The sequence below is a fragment of the Stegostoma tigrinum genome, chromosome 7, assembly GCF_030684315.1.
Source record: "Stegostoma tigrinum isolate sSteTig4 chromosome 7, sSteTig4.hap1, whole genome shotgun sequence".
NCBI lineage: Eukaryota > Metazoa > Chordata > Chondrichthyes > Orectolobiformes > Stegostomatidae > Stegostoma > Stegostoma tigrinum.
This window is the reverse complement of record NC_081360.1, coordinates 24,668,315-24,692,975: the sequence shown is the minus strand read 5'-3', so window position 1 is coordinate 24,692,975 and position 24,661 is coordinate 24,668,315. Positions and strand designations below refer to the sequence as shown.

The 24,661-nt window shown below is 42.1% G+C and overlaps 1 protein-coding gene across 2 annotated transcripts; it reads left to right on the top strand.

Moving 5' to 3' along the window:
- On the top strand, positions 1–23,351 carry LOC125454429 (uncharacterized). Of its 2 annotated transcripts, XM_048535166.1 has the most exons (6): positions 1–72; positions 197–327; positions 704–826; positions 5,896–6,120; positions 18,759–18,982; positions 23,246–23,351. In XM_048535166.1, exons 1-5 carry the CDS (start codon positions 21–23, stop codon positions 18,957–18,959), a joined length of 732 nt encoding a protein of 243 aa, XP_048391123.1. In that variant the 5' UTR covers positions 1–20; the 3' UTR covers positions 18,960–18,982; positions 23,246–23,351. The 2 variants fall into 2 exon arrangements, with proteins under 2 accessions (XP_048391123.1, XP_048391124.1); XM_048535167.1 differs by lacking the exon at positions 18,759–18,982 and having other exon boundaries at positions 23,246–23,293.
- The last annotated feature ends 1,310 nt before the right edge of the window (positions 23,352–24,661 follow it).

Genomic DNA, 24,661 nt, shown 5'->3' with positions numbered 1-24,661 from the left:
GTTCAACCAGAACAGATAGAATGAAGATTTTTCTCCTCATCCTTGCCATTGTCCAGATTCTCCACTGTTCTGGTAAGTATTGGAGTGCCGTCTAAACTAATTATGTTCCAATTTTATTTAAATAGTTGGCTACTTAGTGTTGATTCGTGTTAACATGGATTGCAAACTCATTCATCACAAACTGCTTTGCCGTTAGATTTGGAACAAATGTGTGACAACTGTGACATTCCTGTAGTTTCCGAGGCATTGCATGCCTCAGTTAAAAAATGGAGTGGAGATTTTACAACGAATGACCTCTTTAATGTAACCAAGATTACAGTTGATTCTGTGAGTATCACAATGCCAGTTTCTCTGATTCATCTCTGATTTAGAAATGACTATTAAGGGTCTGAATTTTATTTGTTTGTTTAATTTGCAAGAATTTTACTGTGGGCCATAATCGCATGGTAAAATTAGTTATTTCGAGAAAATAGAGAACAGAAGGAGAAGCAAAATTTAGAGTCATGGGCTTAAAGAGCAGAGGCAGAGAGAGACAGCAACACAAAGACAGATAAAACAAGGGCTAGACTCTCAGATCTTTCCAGAGCAGCATGCAGGGTATTGATTGCTGCAATAATTCTTCCTTTTCCTAAATGCAACGTTTGTGAAATTCTCATTGATATGTCGTCTGTGGATGACACAGATCTAACACTTTCTTTGTTAGATTGTCCCTATTGGAGAACTCCTGCTCCAGGTAAAATTAACATTTGATGTCCAGAAAGCTGTGTGCCATGAAAATGCCAGAAGTGACTCAGTGGGATGTCAGCTGGAAAGTCCCCCAGACATTGTAAGTAATAAAATTCCTCACTTCCTTCATTGCTGTCATAAAACAGTGGACAGGCGCTTTTAGTACAGTTTCTGATAAAAATCATTGACTAGCCACAGATTTGTCTATGACTACATCATTAAGGCAACTATATTAACTTTTGCAAATGCATTTACCTTTCACGTGATAAGGTCAATGTGCATATCACAAGCACCTATCTGCATCAGTAGACAAGGAAGTAAAATCTTTCCAGCCACTGAATGACGGGACCAGAATCATCAGGAAATTCAAATGAGATGTCCACTGGGGATATTCTTGATGCCAAGATCAAAAAGTCCCATTTTCCAACCAAGTGTTTATTGGTGAGATTTCTACTGGATCATCACTCATTATCACCATTTTTACCTTCAAACCTTGTTTCATTAATATACAGTTCCCCAGTTTCCAGCCGTCGAGCTTGGTCAGGGGTGTGGGCCCTTGTCAGTCCTGGGGGTCAGTGGGATGAAAGTCAAGGTGCGGGTAGGAGCCTTGTTACCAGGGACACTGCTGTCCTGGGGAAGTGGGAAAACTCCATATTGAGATTTGGGTGCAGCATCTCGAAATTGTAGAGTGTTGAGGTTGGTAAAGGAGGAAAATCCAACTTCTAAGGGGGACAGACAGCAGAGCATGGGAGGACATTGGTTGCTAAGGGAGGACAATCACCCTTATTGTGCCCTCAGTACTGGAAGTAGATCTCATAATGGTGGCCACAACTAAATTATAGGGGTGGGGTTCAGGAGGAAAGGGTGAAAGTGCCAGTCCCTCCCCATATACCACACCACCACACCCAATATGCCACATATTGAGAGGGCAGCATGGTGGTCCAGTCTTTAGGGCTGTTACCTCACAACACCAGGGACCTGGGTTCGATCCTAGCCTTGGGCGACTGTCTATGGAATTTGTGTACTCTCCCCTTGTTTCTGTGGGATTCCTCCTGGTCCTCCAGTTTCCTCCCACAGTCCAATGATGTGCTGGTTAGGTGTGTTTGTCATGCTAAATTGCCAATTGTGTACATGGATGTACAGTTTAGAAGGATTAGCCATGGGAATGCAGGGTCACAGGGATAGGGTAGGGAGTGGGTTTAGGTGGGATGCCCTTCGGAGAATCGTTGTGGACTCAATGGCCTGCAAAGTCATCTCCCACACTGTAGGGATTTCCTGATTCTCTGATATTCCTTGCTTGCTTTGCACTGAGCAACTGCAGCAGGCAATTATAGAAAATGATGGAGGCTGGGAGAGCTTGAGCAGTCTTCTGAAGAGGAGGATGATGACATTGAGCTGGAGAGACATCAACTGCAGCTTGATAGAGTGCAGCAACAGTGGGTGCTGCAAATCCTCTTGGACTTGATTGGCAAAATAAAAACCAAAGGACTGTGGCTGTTGCAAATCAGAAACGGAAACAAGAATTGCTGGAAAAGCTGAGCAGGTCTCACAGCATCTGTGGAGAGAAATCAGAGTTAATGTTTCAGGTCGAGTGACCCTTCCTCAGAACCGATGGTCGCCAGGAAAATGTTGCTTTATGTGCAGAAGATGAGCTGGGTGTGAGGGGGTTAGGAGCAAACAATCGGTGGAGATAAAGTCCGAACAGAGAGGAGAATAGTTGGACAGACCAAGGAGTAGATAGTAATCTCGCTAGGAGGGTGAATAGCTGTTAATGGAGACTATTAGTGACTAACAATAGGTTGTGTGTAATGGCAGACTTTGTGATAACAGAGAGCTCAAGCCCTAAAGTTATTGAACTTAATATTGAGTCCAGAAGGCTGCAGGATCCCCAAGTGAAAATTAAGGCATGTTCTTCCAGCTTGTGCTGAGCTGTGCTAGACCACTGCAGTAAATCTGAGACAGAAATGTTGACCAAGGAACAGGGTACTGTGTTAAAGTAGCTGGAAACTAGAAGATCAGACTTTTTTTTATGGACAGAATGTGAGTGTTCTGTGAAGTGGTCACTGTTTCCCCAAAGTAGAGGAGACCATGTTGTGAGCAGGAAATGCAGTAGGCTAGATTCTGGGAAGTGCAGGTAAAGCAGGCATTACGTCTTCTGAAGTTGTAGGAGAAGGTCCTGCCAGGCTGTTGGGGGAGGGGTCAGTGAAAGACACGAGTGTTGGGAGTGAAGGAAGAGTGGGCCAGGGTGTCCTGGAGTGAATGGTCCTTGCAGAATGCGGAAAAGGGGCGGGAGGTCATTATGTGTCTGGAGGTGGTAGAAATGGCACCTGATGATCTTCTGGATGTGGATGCTGGTGGGATGGTAGGTAAGGACAATGGGAACCCATTGCTGATGTCGGAAGGAAGAGAAGGATTGAGGGCCGAAGTGCGGGAGATGGGTCGGTTCTGGTTGAGGGCCCAGTCAACAATGGAGCTGGGGAATCCTCAGCTGAGGCAGAGGTGGACATTCTGGAGGCTACCTTGTCAAAGCTGGCTTCATCAGAACAGATGCGATGGAGACGGAGGAATTGAGAGAATGGAATGGAGTCTTTACAGGAAGCAGGGTGTGAGGATGTATAGTCAAGGTAACTGTGGGAGTCTGTGGGTTTATAGTGGATATTGATCGCTAGTCTGTCCTCAGAAACTGAAACAGAAATGTCGAGGAAGGGAAGGAAGGAATCCGAGATAGACCAGATGAAAAGTGAGGACGGAATGTGAACTGGATGCGAAATCAATAAGCTTTTCCAGTTCCAGATGGGAGAGGGAAGCAGCACTGATGATATCATTGACATACTGAATAAAGAGTTGTGGGTGGGGGCTGGAATACAGATAGAGTATGGAATGTTCTGTGTACCCCACAAAAGAGACAGGCATAACTGGGGCCCACGAGGGTACCCATGGCCACCCCATGACCTGAAGAAAATTGATTGACATCCGGTTCTGGTAGGTGAGAGTTGGGTTCAGTGACCATTCATTGACTGCAGAATTGTTGGGGCTCGAAAGGCAAGCAGGCCGTTTCTATTCCAAGGGGTCGGTTTTCTGTTAGCTTTTGCTTTTGAATGAAATTGACTGCTTGAAACATTTGCAAGTATTTTCTGTATCACTGAATTAAGATTCGGGGCTGTAGCACGCATTGATAAAGAGTCACAGCAACTTGGAGAGGGATGTTGGGTGGGATGCGACTAAGGAAAGTTAAACTGTGTCGCCTTTGAATATTGAATATCCTTTATTGTCGCTTACATTCAAACTAAAATGCAGTGAAAAGTGTGTACCATTGCTCGCTTATTCTGTTAATAAGTGCCATCAACAGAATTAAATGAAGGAAGATAACGTAAAGAGAGTCCAATTTTCCGCCTTCGGTGCTATACCACCGCCAGAGTCCTGGCCCGGCCTTTCCAGCCCATGCTATGCTGCTGAGTGTCCTGCTCCTGGCTACAAGAGTAGGCGCCATGCCACTGATGGGGGCCTACTCCACTTGGAAAACGAGAGCTCTGCTCCAGGCCTCAGACACTGACAGGCTGACTCAGCCTCCACCTCCGAAAGCAGCACTGGCACGTCGGAGCCCATCGAAGTCATACCCCCCACCTCCACTCCCTGCCAAAGGGTGCTCTCGGCCACCTGTCGCTCTGGGACTAGGGTCCCATGATGCTCTGGGGACTCGGCCCCTCCGAGACTTGCTCCAACCTACTTTCGATCCACCAACATCGCCCCGGTCCCCGCTCCGCTGTCACTGCAGGAAACGGCCTGCGTGCTCAGCTCCTATTCGGTCACCAGAGGCAACTCCTTTCTTCAGGTTAGAGCTAAACAGTTGAAGTTAAAAATAGTTAAGGGGTGGGGGGGGGGGCGTGGAGTGGAAACTGCAAAGGGAAGAGGGAGAAAGAAAGAAGAAAAGAAAAGAAAAGGAACTGGCTAGCAGAGGAGCTCCGACTGGAGCGTCTTACCCTGCTAGCATCTTGCTTCTACTGTAATAGGTTTGGGAATGTTCACTCCAGTCTGTGTACGTTCCTTCCTGTTGTTTGTATGTTTCTCCTGCAGTCATATTGGTTGAGTGCCCTCTCAATGGGTGCATGGGCAGTTTATAGGAACACATGTCTGTGATAGACCCTGAGGCCTCCCCAGTAAATAAAATGTAGGGTATGTAAATTAATTTGATCTTAGAGTAGGATAATAGGTCGGCACAACATTGTGGGCTGAAGGGCCTGTACTGTGCGGTACTGTTTTATGTTCCATGTTCCAAGTTCTCTGTTCATAAGTGATTACCAATCACTCTGCCATGCCATTGGTACAGCATCCACCACATGAGGTGGCTCGTACGCATTCTGTTACTTACAAACACGGGTTAGGAGCTGGAGTCGGCCCTCAAGCCTGTTCCACCATTCAATAAGGTGTCTGTGTTTTGAATTCTTCACCCCCATACCACTGATAACCTTTGCTTCTGTTGCCAAACAAGAATCTATCTGTCTCCGCCTTAGAGTACCCAATGATACTGCCTCCACTCCTTCTGAGGCAGAGAATTCCAAACTTGCGCAGCTCTCCAAGAGAAACAAAACAAAAACTCTTAATTTCTGCTCTCAAAGGGTGCTCCCCAATTGTTAAACAGTGCCACCTCACTCTCAGCTCCATCACAAAAAGAAACATCCTTTCCATGTCCACCTGGTCAAGACCATTCAGGACTTTACCTACATCAGTCAGTTGCCCCTCACTTTTCTCAACTCCCATTGCCTATCTGATGTTGATGCATGCAATCCTTCTACCTGACATCCCCCTGCATTCACCTAATGCCTTTACAAGTGTTACTTGATTGTGACCAGCCAGTCCTGTTTACTCATGTGGAGTACAGGAGTCCTCCCCTTCATCCTCTAGCAGCTAGAGCAGGCATGGACCACACAACAGCTGACCTACGATGATTAAAAAACGATGGTGCTAGGGATGAGACAATGTTGGTGGTGATGTTGGGGTTGACAACTTCCTACATGCTCTGCCAGAAGACGAGGTGCATTCATATTTAATTTGTTGACAATGATAATTGCAAGGGAAAAGCTGATTAGTTTTGGAAGTGGCGTGACAGCAAGACTTGTTCTGTTTTGGAGCACAATGACTGAATTCTAGACCCCCTCTCTATATCTATAGAAAACTGCTACTTGCACCAGCCTAGTCATGTTTGAAGCTGGCGAGATCCAGAGTGTTACAGTAGAATGCAGTGAACCACCAAAAGTGCGACCCAAACCAACATCATCGACAACTTCAACTCCAACATCATTGTTAACTGCAACATCATCGGAAATCCGATATTCAACAGTAACATCAACAATACCATCGTTGAAAAGCAGTCACTCATCAGAGGAAACCTGGGGGGTAATAACTTTGTGTTTTTGATTTTCATACTCATTGTCTGAGATGTTCTGAAACCCAATGCAGTGAGAATCGTTTATTGTAAAACTCTCAGCACAACAGATTGATCAACTGAAGTTATCAGTGTCTTCGCACTGAGAGTTGCTGTATGTTTTCTCTCTGGTCATATATTTCTTCATGGCTGTAGAGAGATCTGTGTTAAAAATGGAAAAAGCATTTTGTGGAAGAAATTTTTTCATGCAATGTCACAGATACTTACATTGTTTGCTTGAGAGCAGGCAGAATCCCATGCCAATATCTGTGGTGACTTCTGCGGTGTTCTTCATTGATGATGACTTCAGCTTGTACAAGGGGGCAATAGCTACAAATTGAGGGGTGATAGATTTAAGACAGATGTCAGAGGCAGGTTCTTTACTCAGAGAGTGGTAAGGGCATGGAGCACCCTGCCTGCCAATGTAGTTAACTCAGCCACATTAGGAGCATTTAAAAAGTCCTTGAATAAGCATATGGATAATGATGGGATAGTGTAGAGGGAGGGGCTAGATTAGTTCACAGGTCGGTGCAACATCGAGGGCTGAAGGTCCAGTTCTGCGCTGTATTGCTCTATTTTCTACGTTCTATGGTATCACTGAAGAAAGCTACACTGTTACCTGTTTTCAAGGAATGAATGTTGAAACAAAGCAGTGTAGAAAATAGGAACAGAAATATGCCATTCATCCTTGTAGCCTGATCCACCTTCAATGTGATCATGCCCGATCTTCCAACTCCATACCTTGTCCCTGCCTTCTCGCTAAACTCTTTGATCCCTTTAGCCTTAAGAATTATAACTAACTCCTCCTTGAAAAATTCAGTGTTTCTGCCTCGACCACTTTCTGCAGCAGAGAATTCCATAAGCTTTCCAGTCTCAGGTCGAAGAAATGTATCTTCACCCCAGATCTTAATGGCCTACCCCTTGCCTTAGACCATAACTGTAAAACCATAAACCATGAAACCTAGATAGCCTTTCAGCCCATCAAGTCTGCTCTGTCATTTGACTGTGGCTGATATATTTCTCAACCCTATTCTTCTGTCTCCTCCCCTAATCCTTGCTCCGCTTACTAATCAAGAACATATCCATCATTGTCTTAAATACAGTCAATGACTTGGCCTTACCAGCCCTTGGCAGCAATGAGTTCCATGGATTCACCGCCCTCTGACTGAAGAAATTCCTCCTCATCTCAGTTCTAAAGGGATGTCCTTTCGTTCTGAGCATATGCCCCGGGGTCCTCATCTCTCCTATTCGTGGAAACATCTCTATGTCCACTTTGTCCAGGCCTCTTAGTATTCTGCAAGTTTCAATGAGAACTCTCTTTATCCTTCTAAAATCCATTGAGTACAGACTCAATCATTCCTCATATGACAAGGCATTCTCATCCCTGGGATTATTCTCGTAAACCTCTCTGGACCCCCTCCAACGCCAGCACATCAGATAAGGGCCTAAAACTGCTCACAATATTCCAAATGAGGTTTGTTCAGAGCTTTATACAGCTTCAGCAGTATATCTCTGCTCTTGTTTTTGATCCCTCTTATAGGAGCACCTTGACCAGTACAAAATTCTAGAGGCAGCAGAGTACAGGCACGTGGTAGTTTATTTAAGCAAGCACCAGTGTCTTACAGGGAGAGGCCAGAGACCAGCCAGGATATGGCCTTGACAAAAGGGCTCAATTAGCCCCATAATCTTTAGATCAGATTGGCAGAGAAGTCAATGATGCTCTGATTTTCCCAGTGGGATGCAGCATCTTTATACATTTCATGTTACAACATTTACATGCAACATTGTGATTGTTCCTTCTTCCTTAATCTACTCATTTACTCCTGTGAAACGCTTGATCAATGATGGACACCTCTGTGGACAGCCCTAGGTTCTCCATGATCTCATGATGTTTACCAGATATTGTAATCATCAGGCCTTGGGATCTTACAATGCATCCTATTGATTCACATTCCAGAGTTCATGGTTATACTGCTTTGGGCATGTCCCAGACTTGCTTTTCTCTAAAGACTGCTTGAATTCTGTTATTCATTTTATATGTCCCACTGCCCTAATTACAGGAGATACAAAAGAAGTTAGTTCTAACTGGCTGCCACAAAATTCATAATATTAGTATTAATATAAAGTTATTTATATGTGTAAAGTTTAATGTTTACAACTACTGCTAGGATTCTTTAGCAAATGAGTTGTGGACAATTTATTTCTTACTGTTTTTACTAGACACCCCTAACTTTATTCTTGTGACTCCAATAACTGGCTCATTAATTCTACATTCCAATGGCTGCTTGTCTCTGTACCATTAGTGCATTTTCTCACGTTACTAACAAAGGGACTAGTTTTTCTATTTGAGACTGACTTTCTCTTAAAGTTTTATTTGAATCTTTTCCTCTAATATTTTAGTGATTTTTGTATATATGTGGATCTACTACTACTCCAGAACCTATCTTGGTGTTTATCTGAAGAATCTTTAACTATAACCTACGCTGAATATTATAACTAATTCAGGAAAAATAACTAATTATCCATTGTTTTGGAGCTGAATATTCTATCTCAATTCAAGCTCTTGATTGCACAGATCTGTATTGTTCTTTGCGGAGATTATATCTAAGCAAATATTTTTCCCAAGCTTTCTAAATACGGTCAGCTATGTTCTGCAGAGTTAGTCAGGGCAGTTGTTGGTCATTTTATGCTGCTCAGTCATGGGCACCCCTAAAACCTCTTGAAATGAATGCCAACATTGCATTTGCCTTCCTAACTGTGAACTAAACCTACATGTTAGCCTTAAGAGAATCTTGAACTAGAACTCCAAAGTCCCTTTGTGCTTCACATTTCCAAAACCTTCCACCATTTAGAGAACAGCCTACACCTCTATTCTTCCTACTAAAATGTATAACCTCACATTTTGCCACATTGTATTCCATCTGCAACTTCTTTATCCACTTGCCTAGTTTATCTAAATCCTTCTGCAGACTCCCCGCTTCCTCGATACTATTTGTCCCTCTACCTGTCTTTGTGTTATCTGCAAATTTAGCATCAATGCTCTCAGTTCCTTTGTCCTGATCATTAATGTATAATGTGAATAGGCATGTCCCCTGTGGAACTCCACTAGTTACCATCTGCCATCCTGAAACCCCTTTATCCTTAATCTCTGCCTTCTGCCAATCAACGAATCCTCTATCCATGCCAGTACCTTGTCCCTAACAATATAGGCTTTTAGGAAATAGCAAGAACTGCAGATGCTGCAGTCAGAGTTGATACCATGTAGAGTTGGAGGAACACAGCAGGTCAGGCAGCATCAGAGAAACACCTGCAGTGTTTCTCCAACTCTACACAACATGGGCTCTTATCTTATTTAGCAGCCTCCTGTGCAGGATTTTGTCAAAGGCCTTTTGGAAATCAAATAGATCGCATTTACTAGTTCTCTTTTGTCTAACTTGCCCATTATGTCCTCAAAGAATTGCAACAGATTTCACAAGGCATGACTTCCCCCTACTGACTCCACCCCATTTTACCATGCATTTCCCCATACTCCGCAATCTTATTCTTAATAATCCACTCTTAACCATGACTGATAGTTGGCTAACCAACCTATAGTTTCCTGTCTTTTGCCTCCATAAAGGACACGAGTGAACCAGATGGGTCTTTTTCCAACAATTGCAAATAGTTGCACAGTCATCATTAGATTCTTAATTCCACATTTCTATTGAATTCAAATTCTACCATCTGCTGTGGCAGGATTAGAATCTGTGGCCCTCGTACATTATTTGGGTCTTTGGACTAACAGTTCAGAAATATTGCCACTATTACATTGCCTCCCCCCTCATTCTTGTAAAATCCAGTGAATACTAACTGATCCGATCTCTCTTCATATGTCTGTCCTGCCATCCCATATGCTCACACCAGCCCTGCTACACACCTACTTCCCTCTTTGACTACATTTTCTTCAACCTCCCAGTGTCTAATGGGCATAAAATATCTTAAATGGTCAAATTATAATCTCCATGCTCAAAATAGACTTAAAGATTGCAGTGTAAGTTCAATATTTTGTTGAGGTCCATGTGTCCAAGCTGATTTCTACTTGCTTCACCTTTATTCCAAGGGGATGTGTACAAGAATAAGGAAATTCTGCTGCAACTGCACAAGAGTTTGGTGAGATAACACCTGGGAAACTGTGCACAGGTTTGGTCTTCATATCTAAAGAAGGACATACCTGCATTGGGGGCGATGCAGCTAAGAATCGCTGGATTGGTTTCTGGGAAAAGAGGATTGTCGAATAATGTGGGAGGGGGGCGGGTCTGAGAAAGTAGTGTCGATACTCTTTGGACTTTAGAGGAATAGAAGGTGATCTCATTGAAACATACAAGGGTCTGATGGGGTTTAATGGGATAGATACTGATTCTCTTGGCTGGGGAATCTGAAACATGGGAACCTAGTTATGGAATAAAGCGTCAAACCATTAGGACTTGAGATGGGAGAAACTTGTTCACTCAGAATTTTGTAGATCTTTGGAATTCTCTACTTCACAAGACTGTGAATCCCCCATCATTGAATATTATTTCAGACTGAGACAAACACATTTTTGGTCTCTCAAAGAATCAAGAGATTTTGGAATGAGTAGGAAAGCGAAGTTGAGGCAGAAGATTAACTATGGTTTTGGTGACCGGGGAGTCCAGAACGGCAGAGTGGGCTGAAGGTTCCATACCGTCTATTCCTGTTTCTCATTCAAATTTTCCCATGACACCGGTTTTCACTTCCTGAGATGTGCTCATGAGATTCTCAGAGAATTTAAACATAACTTGACAGATCAAAATGCAGCATGAACTTCAACTTAATGTGTTGGTCACATTATTCCAGGAAATTCTGAGCGAATTCATTCAGGAAGCATACCTTAAGGAAATTATACGTGGAGCTATCTAAGTCCTTCTCGCCTCTGATGAGTAAGATTGAGCCATGCCTTGGGTGATTGGCCATAGAACAAGGTCTGGAAAAAGGGATTTGTTCCTTTGCAGTCTGCAGGAGTCTTCCCAGAATCTTGAATTTTGAAAGATAGCCACAAATGTGTCCATTATTTTTCTGACTATTGTTGTCCGGGATGCTAACCAATCAAGTTGTCATCTTTCAATCCAATCAACATTTCAAGTAATACGTCTTTAATAATACTATTTTTATTTTCATTCTTCAGTTTCACAAGTCCTTTGATTGCATAATATTTTCTGTTTTCTTCTATGAAAACAGACAAAAATAATTATTTATTTAAAAACTTAGAAACAGGAGTTGGCCACTCACCTTGTTCAGCCTGCCCTGCCATTTAACAATCATGGCTGATCAAAATCTGACTTTTACTCATGACGTCCCCTTTACACCTTTGGAATTTAGAAATCTATCAGACTCTATCTTCAACAGTCTCAAAGAATAAGCATCCATAGCCCTTTGTGGTAGAGAATTGCAAAGGTCATTTGCTTCTGACTGAAGTAATTTCTCCTCTTCCCAGGACTACATAACATTCCTGTGATTTTTAATTTGCTTTTAATTGGTTTTAGACTCCCCAACCAGAGGAAACATCTTGCCTACTTCTATTCTTTTCAGTATTTTATACGTTTCAATGAGACCACTTCTCATTCTTCAAAACTCAAGAAAATACAGGGCTACTTCCCCAATCTCTCCTTGTAAGACAGTTCCACCATCTCAGGAACAATTCCAGTCAATTGTTCTTGCACTCCCACTACGGCACCGATAGACTTTCTGAGATAGTGAGAAAAAAAAGCACGCACAGTACTTCAGGTGTGGTCTGAAGCAAGCCTTCACTCCTCCTGCACTTATGTCTTCTTGCAATAAATTCCATTAGCCCTACAATAGCTTGCTGTACCAGCATATCAGCCTTCAAAACTTATCAACAAGGTCCTATTGACCACATACACAGTCTAACCTCTCACCACTTAAGAATTATTCTGCATATGTCTTCTCCCACTACAGTAGATAACCTCACATTTTTCCACATTATATTCCTTCTGCCGTGGTCATGCCTAATCACTTAGCCTGTCCAAAAACTTCTGAAGCACTTTACATTAACCTCGCAACACACATTCCCATTCAGCTTTGTATCTTCTGCAAATGTAGAAATATTACATTTTGTCCCCACCTCCAAATGTTCGTTATATATAGTGAGTGGTTGAGGCCGAGTACTGATCCTTATGGTACTCCACTAGTTATTGCTTGCCAGCACAAGAATGGTCCAATTATTCCGACATTATTTTCTGTCTGTTCGTCGATCATTAATCCTTAGCCATGAATTTTCTCATCCCATGTGCTTTCAAGCCAGACTTCTATGGACGAATTCATCAAAAATCTTCCAATAATCAACATTTACTACATCTATTGACTCTCCTTTACCAGTCTTGTTAATAATGTCTGCAGAAAATTCAAGTGCAACAAATATAATATCTTATCACAAATCCTTGATGACTATGCCCAATCAGATCATTAACACCCAGGTGTCTATTTATCATATCTTTTATAACAATGTCTTGCATTTTCCCTACTACCGATGCAAAGCAAATAGTTCTATAGTTCATTTACTCTCTCGTTTTTTTCCTAAATCGTGGGGGGACACTTGCTACCTTCCAATCTATAGGAAACATTCTAGAATCTCTTAGCATTTTGGAAGATAATCACCAAAGGATCGACAGTCTCAATAGCTATCTTCTTCTATATTCTTGGGTGAAGATCATCGGGTCCTGGGGGTTTATCAGCTTTCAACCCCTTTAATTTCTCCAGTACAATATTCTTACCAATGCAAGTTCCCTTCAACTCCTCATTCTTTCTAGCCACTTGGATCGCTATTTCTGTGAGATTCCTTGCATCTTTCTCAGTGGAAACAGACACAAGGTGATAATTTAGATTCTCTGCCATTTCCCTATTCCCCATCATAAACTCTCCTGACTCTGTCTTTACTGGACCCACGTGTGTTTAGCCAAATATGTACTTCTTATGTACCGATTGAAGCTTTTACAACCTGTTTTCATTTTTTGTTTACGAGATTGCATTCATATTCTATCCTCCCTTTATTTATCAGTTTCTAGATTCTCCTCTATAAATTTCTATCAATCTCCTAATCCTCAGAAATGCTGCCATTTGTTGTAACTTTAGAAGTCTTTAAAGAAAATTGCAATCCTGAACTTCCTTTGTTACCTATGGTTGACTGACCTGCTTGAGATTTTGTACCTTGACGGAATATATCATTGCTGTAAATCATTTAATATTCCTTGTGCAATCATGCCTTTTAATGCATTTTCGCAATCCAAGTCAATCAATTTCTGCCTCATGCCTTCAAAATTTCTCAATCAAATTTGACACCCTCGTTTCAGTATGAAATACTTCACTTTCAAAGGTAATGCAATATTATATTATATTGCAGTCTTTCAATCCTAGATGCTATTATGCAAGGGGAGGCAATGGCCTAGTGATATTATCACTGTGCTGGTCATCCAGAGGCCCAAGGGACTTGGGTTTGAATCCCACCACAGCAGATGGTGAAATTTGAATTCAATAAATACCTGGAATTAAAAGTTTAATGATAACTGTGAATCCATTTTCAACTATTGGAAAAACTAATCTGGCACACTTTATGGAAGGAAACTGTCATCCTTACCTGGTTTGGCCTACATGTGACTCCACAACCACCCCCATGTGATTAACTCTTAATTGCCCTATGCCAGTGACACCCTCGTCATGTGAATGAATAAAAAATATTTGCCCCTTTCATTTACACAATACAGGGGAATATTACAAAATTCACGGCTAAGGATTAATGATTGGCGTTTCATACTGAAACGAGGGTGTCAAATCTGATTGAGAAATTTTGAAGGCATGAGGCAGAAATTGATTGACTTGGATTGCGAAAATGGCTCCTCAACATAGCTCTTTAGAAGACCTTCACGAAGATAGCCCAGAACCTCTGCTTCCACAGCTTTCGTCCTCACTTGGTTTACTCAGTGTATATGCAGATTGAAATGACCCATGAAAAAACTGTGTTGCCTTTGCTACCAGCATTTCACATGCCCTATTAGAGGGAAGAGTATGACCTTGTGGTATTATCATTGGACTGTTACTATAAAGACCCATTTAACATTCTGGGGATGCAAGTTTAAGTCCCAACATGACAGGTGTGGAATTTGAATTCAATATAGATTCAGAATTAAGAGCCTAATGATGACCATAATCCATTGCCAATGGTCAGAAAAGCACATCTGGTTCACAAATTTCCTTTCAGGAAAGAAACTGCCATCCTGACCTGGTTTGGCCAACAAGTGACTCCAGACCCTCAGCAACATGGTTGACTCTTAGCTTCCCTCTGTGGCAATTAGTGACAGGTAATAAATGTTGCTTAGCCTGTGACACTCTCATCCCGAGAATGAATAAAGACAAAACAAAAAAAAAAGTCTCCTGATTAACATCATGTCCCACGCTGCAATTTGGTGGCTTGTAAATAACTCTAATCAATGTTTCCTTTCCCTTGCTGTTTGTTAACTCTACCCAAACAAATTCCATACATTGCTCTTCAGAACCAAGATCCTCCCTTACTAATCTACTATCCCCATCTGTTACTATCAGTGCACATTCCCAATGTTGCTGTCTGTCCTTCCTAAATATTGAATATCCAGTTCCCGCTCCGGGCCACAATGCAGCTCTGTTTCTATTAGGTGTTTCGACCATATTTTTCTGAATCTATTTCTGCCTCTTGAGCATCTACATTCTTGCAGATGCTGCATGCGTTCAGGTAGAGTGCTCTTTACTTTTTCTTTTTGACATTCACACTTGATGTTAAGCTTTTGTCTTCCATTCTCCTGAGCATCTTTTTGATTTCCAACTTAACTCCTTCCAATTTAGGTTACCTTTCAGGTTCTTGCCTTCCTGAAACATTAGTTTAAACCCACTCCAACAGCATGAGCCAATCTCTGTACAAAAACATCAATCACAGTCCCATTAATGTGTAACTTGTCCAACTTGTATAGACCCCATCAGCTGCAGAAGCGGTCCCAATTCCTCAGAAATCTGATGCTATTCCACCTATACCAGTTCTTCAGCCACCTATTTAACAATCGGCCCTCTTTTTTCTCAAGCTCACTAGTGTGTATCTTTGAGAATAATCCTGATGTCATTACTTTTGAGGTCCTGCTTTTTAGTTTTCTTCTTAACCCCTTTAATTAGGCTTTTAGGACCGCATCTCTGTTCCTGTCTATGTCGTTGGTACTAATGTGGACCAACAGTACTGGCTGATCTCCCTTCACCAGGTATATTTTCTGCAACTGCTCCATGACGTGGTTGACCCTGGAACCTGTGAAACAGCACATCATCCTGGATTCACATTCATTGTCTGTCCAGAAACGCCTGTCCGGTCCCCTGGCTGTGGAATCTCCTATAACTAGTGCTCCTCTATTCTTCTTCCTCCTCCCCAGCTGACTCACCCATGATGCCATGGGTTTGGCCTTAATTAGACTCTACTGAGAAACCATCGCTGTCACCAGTTTCCAAAAAGGAGCATTGATCTTCAACCACAACAGGCTCAGGGGAAACCTGGACTCGCTCCCTGGTTTTCTCAAATTGCCCGGTAGTTATCCTTTCCTTCTCCATCACTTCCCAGTTGCTGTTGGAAGTTCTGTTATTTCCACTTGTAATTGGCCATGTTTCTCCTAGTTAGTCCTTTTCTCATCATTTACCTAAATAAGATGTTACAGTTCACATTTATGCTTCTTACTAGATTGTATTCTTCTTTACTTTCCTTTCTCAGTTTCCTTGTCAGCCTTTACAGGGTTCTAAAGTGCACTATCATAGTGAGTCATTTCCTTTGATGTTTGCAATCTGTAAATTCTTTTGTTAGCTATAATTAGCTCACATTCTCATGTTATTGTTTATGCCTTAAAGGGGCGTTTATGTGTGGTAGACCATGTGGTATTTGTTTAAATGCTATCCTTTGCCTGTCAGTCACGAAATCTTATTATGTATTTTTCCCAATCGTCTGTAACAAACTTGCCTCCTCATACATTCCTCATACTTTCCCTTGTTTGGATTTCGAATCAGAGTTGTAGAGATGTACAGCATGGAAACAGTCCCTTTGGTCCACCTTGTTCATGCTGACCAGATATACTAAATTAACCTAATCTGACTTGCCAGTATTTCAGCCATATCCCTCTAAACACTGACAATGGGAACTGCAGATGCTGGAGAATCCAAGATAATGAAATGTGAGGCTGGATGAACACAGCAGGCCAAGCAGCATCTCAGGAGCACAAATACATGAAGGGTCTAGGCCCGAAGCATCAGCTTTGTGCTCCTGAGATGCTGCTGGGCCTGATGTGTTCATCCAGCCTCACATTTTGTTATCTCTCTAAACACTAACTATTTGTATACCCAACCAGATGCCTTTTAAATGTTGTAACTGTACCAGCCCTCTATCACTTCCTCTGGCAGCTCATTCCATACACACACCACTCTCTCTGTGAGAAGTTTTCCCCTTTGGTGCCTTTGAAATGATTCCTCTCTTACCTTAAAGCATGTCTTCTAGTTTTGTACTCCCCTACACTGGAAAAAATACTTTGGCTGTTCATTCTACTCATGGATGTCATGAATTTATAGACCGATAAAAGGTCATTCCTCAGCCTGGAAGGCACCAGGGTAAATAACTTTTCAGCATCTCCCTCTAGCTCAAACCCGCCAACCCAGCAACGCCCTTATAAATGTTTTCTGCATGCTTTCAAGTTTGACAACATGCTTTCTACAGCATGGAGACCAGAATTGCACGAAGTATTCAAAAGTGACCTAAGCAATGCCCTGTACAGATGCAACATGACCTCCCAACTCCTATATTAAACACACTGACCAATAAAGGCAAGCATACCAAATGCCTTCTTCTCTGTTCTGTCTACCTGTGACTCTACTTCCAGGGAACTATCAATCTGCATCCCTGGCCTCAATTTGTTTGGCAACTTGCCCAAGGGCCCTATCATTAAGCGTATAAGTCCTGCCCTGATTTACCTTACGAAAATACAACACCTCACACCTCTCCAAATAAAACTCCATCTGGTACTCATCAACCCATTGGTCCATCTGATTAATGTGCTGTTGTACTCAGATAACCTTCTTCACTGTCCACTATCCACCAATTTTGTGTCATCTGCCAATTTACTAACCATTCCTCCGATATTCACGAACAACCCTGTTTTAGAATACACAACATCACATTAAAATTCAACGTGAATTTCTTTCATGTAAGGCCTCAGACAATGAAAATATTTCTTAATTCCACTCTTGAAAGACTCGGCTCTGGTATTTAAATCATGCCCTTGATCCGAGCCAGTGGAAATGTTGAGTAGATTAGGAGTTGAGTAGATTAGGATTATTTTCATTAGAAAGATGGAGATTGAGGGGGGACCTGATTGAGGTCTACAAAATCATGAGGGCTATAGACAGGGTGGATAGCAAGAAACTTTTTCCCAGAGTGGGGGACTCAATTACTCTGGGTCATGAGCTCAAAGTGAGAGGAGGAAAGTTTAAGGGAGATATGCGTAGAAAGCTCTTTACGCAGAGGGTGGTGGGTGCCTGGAAAGCGTTGCCAGCGGAGGTGGTAGACGCAGACATGTTAGCGTCTTTTAAGATATATCTGGAAAGGTACATGGATGGGCGGGGAGCAAATGGATACAGACCCTTAGAAAATAGATGACAGGTTAGACAGAGGATCTCAATCAGCGCAGGCTTGGAAGGCCAAAGGGCCTGTTCCTGTGCTCTAATTTTCTTTGTTCTTTGAAATCTTTTGTCTCTATCTGTCCCCCTTTCATATCTTGGAATTCTCAATCGTATCGCACCGTACCGTTTGAAACTCTAGGAAACCCCAGTTTACATCATCTCTCCTTGTAATTTTTCCAGTGGAGTTCAGATGTCATTCTGATAAAACCCACACAGCTCACCCTCAGAAACCAACATATCCTTCCCAAGGTGTTGTGCCCAGAATTGAACACAAGACAGGAGGCATGGGCTAATCAGGCCTTTTTATAGTTTAACTCTGATTTCCACATACTTGTCTTTAATCCTCATGATATAAAGGCCAGAATTCCACTTACCTTTATTTGATTACTTTCTGCGCCTGTTCATGACATTTTAGTGATCTGTGTTGTCGGACCAAATGTTTCTTCGGCCCTCACTGTTTTCAGTTTTCCACCATTTAGGAAGTACCCTGTTCTATACTTTTTAGTCCTAAAATGGATGCCAGCGTTAAAATCTGTTTGTTACAGTTGACACATAACTTAACGCATAAACAGACATGAGTCTCAGACGTAATTTGAAATGTGAGGTTAAATAATATGTTCAGCTCTTCATGTGGGGTTTGGACCCACAATTCTACAGCTCAACAAAAGGGAGCTATATGACTGAACTAAGTTGGCGCACTGCTATCCAGGAAAGACTTAATCCTATCCATGGAGGACAGGAGGCAGAAGTCTAAAACTGAACGACTCATATATTTCATCCTAAGTAAGGCCTGACTTGGGGGGAATAAGAAATGCATATATCAAAACAATTATGCTTTCCTTGGCCTAAAATGTGATGCATTTTTATTTAGGGAAAATACAGATATAGCCAGAAGAACTATGGATCAAGAGGCAAAAAAAGTAGCTGGGCTAGAGGAAAGCATCATTCAAAATGGGGGAAACACAAATCAAGAGGAAGAAAGTCCAACTGGAGAAGAGGAAGGAACAATTCCCAGAGGGGAATAAATGGCTCTCATTCTCTAAGAATATACAACAACAACTCAAAAGGCTGAAGGCATGATAAAACACAGCCAGAGTAAGTGTTACCACAAATTATTTGTGACTTTTTTGACAAATAATTTGTCCATTCTTCTCATTTTTTGTGTCACAGAATGACATAAAATCACAACAGGCAAATGGACTTACTCATGCTTATTGTCTCGATAAGAACATTAGAACTAGGAGCAGGAGTACGCCAACTGGCCCCTCGAGCCAGCCCTGCCATTTAATAAGATCATGGCTGATCTTTGAGACTCAGCTCCACTTACCCGCCCACTCACCATAATCCTGAATTCCTTCACTGTTCAAAAATTTATCCAGCCTTGCCTCAAAATCATTCAGTGAGGTAGCTTCAACCACTTCACGGGGCAGGGAATTCCACAGATTCACAACCCTTTGGGTGAAGAAGTTCTTCCTGACCTTAGTCCTACATCTGCTTCCCTTTATTTTGAGGCTATGCCCTCTCGTCCTAGTTTCACCTGCTCGCGGAAACAATATCCCTGCCTCCACTTTATCTATTCCCTTCATAATCTTATATGTTTCTATAAGATCTCCCCTTATTCTTCTGAGCTCTAATGAGTATAATTCCAGCCTACTCAGCCTCACCTCATAATCCAACCATCTCAACTCTGGAATCAACTGAGTGAATCTCCTCTGCACCCCTCCAGTGCTAGTATATCTCTTCTCAAGTAAGGAGACCAAAACTGCACACAGTACTCCAGACGTGGCCTCACCAGGATCCTATACAGCTGCAGCAGAGCCTCCCTGTTTTTAAACTCCATCCCTCTCGCAGTGGCAGACAAAATTCCATTTGCCTTTTTAATTACCTGCTGCACCTGGAATCCGACGTTTCACAATTCATGCACAAGGACACCCAAGTCCCTCTGCACAGCAGCGTGCTGCAATTTTTTACCATTTAAAACATAGCCCATTTTTCTGTTATTCCTACTGAAATGGATGACCTCACACTTATTAACATTGCACTCCATCTGCCAGACCTTTGCCACTTACTTCGACTATCTATATCCCTCTGCAGACTTTCAGTGTCTTCTGCACACTTTGCTCTACCACTCACCTTAGTGTCATCTGCAAATTTTGACACACCACACTTAATCTCCAAATTCAAATCATCTATGTAAATTGTAAACAATTGAGGTTCCAATGCTGATCCCTGAGGTATACCAGTAGCCACTGACCGCCAACCAGAAAAAGACCCATTTATTCCTGCTCTTTGTTTTCTACTATTCAACCAATCCAGTATCCATGCCAATACATTACCTGTAATACCGAGCAACTTTGTCTTATGTAGCGGCCTTAGGTGTGGCACCTTGTCAAATGCCTTCTGGAAATCCAGATACACCACATCCACAGGTTCCCCACTGTCCACCTTGCAAGTAATGTCCTCAAAGAATTCCACCAAATTAGTTAAACATGGCCTACCCTTCATGAACCCATGCTGGGTGTTCCCAATGGGACAATTTATATCCAGATGTCTTGCTATTTCTTCCTTAATGATAGGTTCAAGCATTTTTCCTACTACTGAAGTTAAGCTAACTGGCCTATAGTCAGAGATAATGGCCTATAGTCACCTGCTTTTTGTCTACTGCCTTTTTTAAACAGTGGCACCACTTTGGCTGTTTTCCAATTGTGGGAACCACCCCAGAGTCTGGTATATTTTGTTAAATAATTACTGGTGCATTTGCTATTTCCCCCATCACCTCTTCTAGTACCCTGGGATGCATTTCATCAGGGCCAGGAGACTTGTCTACCGTTAGCCCCATTAGCTTGCCCAGCACTGCCTCCTTAGTGATAATGATTGTTTCTAGTCCTCACCTGCTATAATCTTCTTGCCATTAGTTTTCGGCATGTTATTTGTGTCTTCCACTGTGAAGACTGACACAAAATAACTGTTTAATGCCTCAGATATTTCCTCATTCCCAGTTATTGAATTGGCCTTCTCCTCCTCTAAAGGACCAATGTTTACCTTCGCCACTCTTTTGCGATTTACATATTTACAGAAACTTTTGCTGCCTGTTTTTATATCTTGAGCTAGTTTACTCTCATAATCTGTCTCACTTCTTTTTATATCTTTTTTTGTGGCTTTCTGTTGGCCTTAAAAGATTTCGCAGTCCACTAGTATTTTTTTAATCTGATACTTTCTTTTATTTCCTTGGACATCATGGCTGGCTATCTCTTTTCCTACAGTTCTTCCTTATCACTAGAATATACTTCTGCTGAGCACTGTGAAAAACTGTTTTGAAAGTCCTTCACTGTTCCTCAATTGATCCACCATAAAGGTTTTGCTCCCATTCTACCTTAGCTAACTCGTCCCTCATTGCTTCATCGTCTCCTATGTTTAAGCACAGGACATAGGTACTGGGTTTAACCTTCTCACGCTCTATCTGTATTTTAAATTCAACCATATTGTGATCGCTCCTTCTGAGAGGATCCCTAACTGTAAGATCAGTAATTATTCCTGTCTCAATGACACAGGACTAGATCTAGGATAGCTTGCTCCCTTGTAAGTTCCATTACGTGAGCAATATCATAATTCATATTCCCACTCAGCACCCCTAACTTTTTATTGAGTGTTATCATTTGGTTTATTCACTCGTGATGTTGCCGTCACTGCCTGGCCCTAGTTGCCCTTGAGAAGTTGTTGGTGAGCTGCCTTCTTGAACCGTTGCAGTCCATGTGCTATAGATAGACCCACAATGCCATTAAGGAGGGAATTCAAGGATTTTGATCCAGCGACAACGAAAACATGGTGATATATTTCCAAGTCAGGATGGAGAGTCGCTCAGGGAGGAACTTGCAGCTGGTGGTGTTTGCATGATCCTGCTGACGTTGTCTTCCTGGAGCGGTATTAGTCATAGGTTTGGAAGGCATAGTCAACTTGATTCAGAATGCAAAATAGTAGTAGGGGAGTTAGTTCTAATATTCTGACCAATATTTATTTGTCAATCAAGATATTAGAAAAATCATAGGGAATTTGGGCATTGTTACATTATTGTCAGTTTGAGCTTGCTATGCCCTGATTGGTTGCTGCATTTCTTATGTTGCACAGTTCAAAGCACTGTCACGTATTTTGTAACGTCCCAAGATGCAGTGGATGCCCGAAATTCTTTTCATATGTCCTCAGTCAGTCTGTTATTGAAATTATTCCTCGATGTTGGCCTGATCAAACATGGTAGATTTATGTTTAGTAAAAATGTGCACTTGTCTCTAACCTGTCATTGAAGTGCAATTCTCTGCCACAGGATATAGGCTATAACAATCTGTCATCTGATCCTCATACAGATCCAAACCCCGAATCTGATGGCTGTTTCCATTTTAAATGGCAGGAGGTTAGTGCCTCTGAAGAGCAGATATGTCACTGGAACATTTCAGTGAGATTCCATATCCAAGAATTAGGAGTCCTTCAAGCTCCTCAGGGTTTTTGACACGATTGGACCCAGCAGCTAATAGTACTGGTACTGTGGAGCAGGGGAGCAGGAGCGCTCCACTCAGTGGATCAATCATCATTCCACTATCATACAACACCCACACCTCCCCTCCACCGCTAATAATGCCCAAACCCGTGGATCCCTCTCGGTCACCCTTTTCTCCCTGGATATCAGTCCCTCTCGCCTTCTAACTCTTGACTGTTGGGATGTTTCCCTACTCCCATGGTCAACTGGTCAAACCTGGAGCCTGATTGGATGCCTCGCAGGGCACTGAATTTTTATAAAGATGGTAATGAGTTCCCGCCATTTAATTTGGCAGGATCTCTGCTCCCGTAACGTTCCCAGGTTTTATGTAATCACAGATGTTGACAACACAGGAGACCATTCAGCCCACCACGTCCAAACCAATTTTAACTCTGCAAGTACTCTCCTCCCATCCCTGAAAATATTGGGTTTGCCAAGTGTTTTGAAGTGTCACCAAGTAATATTGGAGAATTTAAGAAATCCTTAAAACTTAAATAATCTCTTTTTAATTTCTTTCCTCACTCAGTTGTGTTGGAACAAAATTAAGGTGTTCCATGTTTTTACTGCAGAAAGAGTAAATGTTGCTTCTAGAATTAAACAACTAACTCCATATGTGATCATAACTACCCTATGTGAAACACAGATGCCTTCCATTGTCAGTTCCAAATGTATCCAAGACAGTCACTTTTCCTTGATTGAGAAGAGATTTTTCAGCTCATACACTGACTGAAAATGTTTCACCAAAAGTCTTTTCGACAACTGGGAGCGTAATATCCACATGAAGCTTTTGAAAACTTGTTACTCAATTAACTTTGCTTCCTAAATTTCAGACCTATTAAGAAGAATGGACAGTGACATAAAGGCAAAGGAAACTGACAAACAGGAAGAAAATTCCATTCAGCTTTTACTGGTTAATTCTAAATCATTTACTGAGAAGTAGCTTGCTACTTAATTATTAGCATTTCAAAATATAGCTTATTACATTGCTGCTCAAGATATTGTCACTGCTCAACAATGTCTGGTATGTAAACTAAATGTAGCAAACTGATTCATACAACAAGTCAATGTAAATACAAAGAATAAATGAACATTGTTGTCTAACTTTGTGTCACAGAAGCTCTTTCAGTTCAGTAAAACAAAAAGAGAATCTCGATTTTCTGGTCTGTTAGTTATCTGTGAGATTTCTCATGAATGCGGGAGCTATCACAATGCGCAAGTCAATAAAATTGAGTGGAATGACTTCCTTCATGCATTATCATCAAAACCTGCACTGAGTTGCCACAATTTCCAGCTCTAGATCAGTTTCCTGTTCATTAGGATGTCATGAGACCACTGATGGTCATAAAGTGGGTGGCACGGTGGTTCAGTGGTTAGCACTGCAGCCTCACAACGCCAGGGACCAGGGGTCAATTCCACTCTCGGGCAACTGTCTGTGTGGAGTTTGCACATTCTCCCCGTGTCTGCGTGGGTTTCCTCCGGGTGCTCCGGTTTCCTCCCACAGTCCAAAGATGTGAATGCTAGGTGGATTGGTCATGCTAAATTGCCCGTAGTGTTCAGGGGTGTGTGGGTTATAGGGGGATGGGTCTGGGTGGGATGCATCAAGGGGCAGTGTGGACTTGTTGGGCCGAAGGGCCTGTTTCCACACTGTAGGGAAGCTAATCTAATCTAATCAAACTTTGGATGAGCTCACTGAAATTGTACGCTGCACTGACACTGAGGCGCATGCAGCACAATTCTCTGCCTGTGTCTTCCTCTTCTCTCTGTCTCAGTCTGAAGTGTAATAGAGGAAAGAGATGGGTCTGGAGGGTGGGTGAGGAATTTTCATAAACATCTTGTGATAGCTGCAGTCCCTGAATTAGAAGTTTTGTGCGTGCATTAAGAAAGGTAGAGCTGGGTCCCCAGTGGATAAATAGGCAGTGTGAGACTCACTTGTTTATTTATTTAGGTAGTCTAAGGTCATAAATATGCTTCATATTAATGTGCACATGCCTTCTGGTATTAATTTTGTTCAGGTTTAAAGAACCCATGAGGCACATTCTGTCTCACAGTACAAGGTGTCAATAAAGAAGTGTGATAGTAGAAAAGGAATTAAAGAGACTTAGTTATAATGAGAAGGCAGCTACAGGGACAGAGTATATGTGAAAAACCCATAACCAGAGATATTACAGACTGTACAGAGATAGTAGAACTGCAGATGCTGGAAAATCTGAGATAACAAGGTGTAAAGCTGGATGAACACAGCAGGT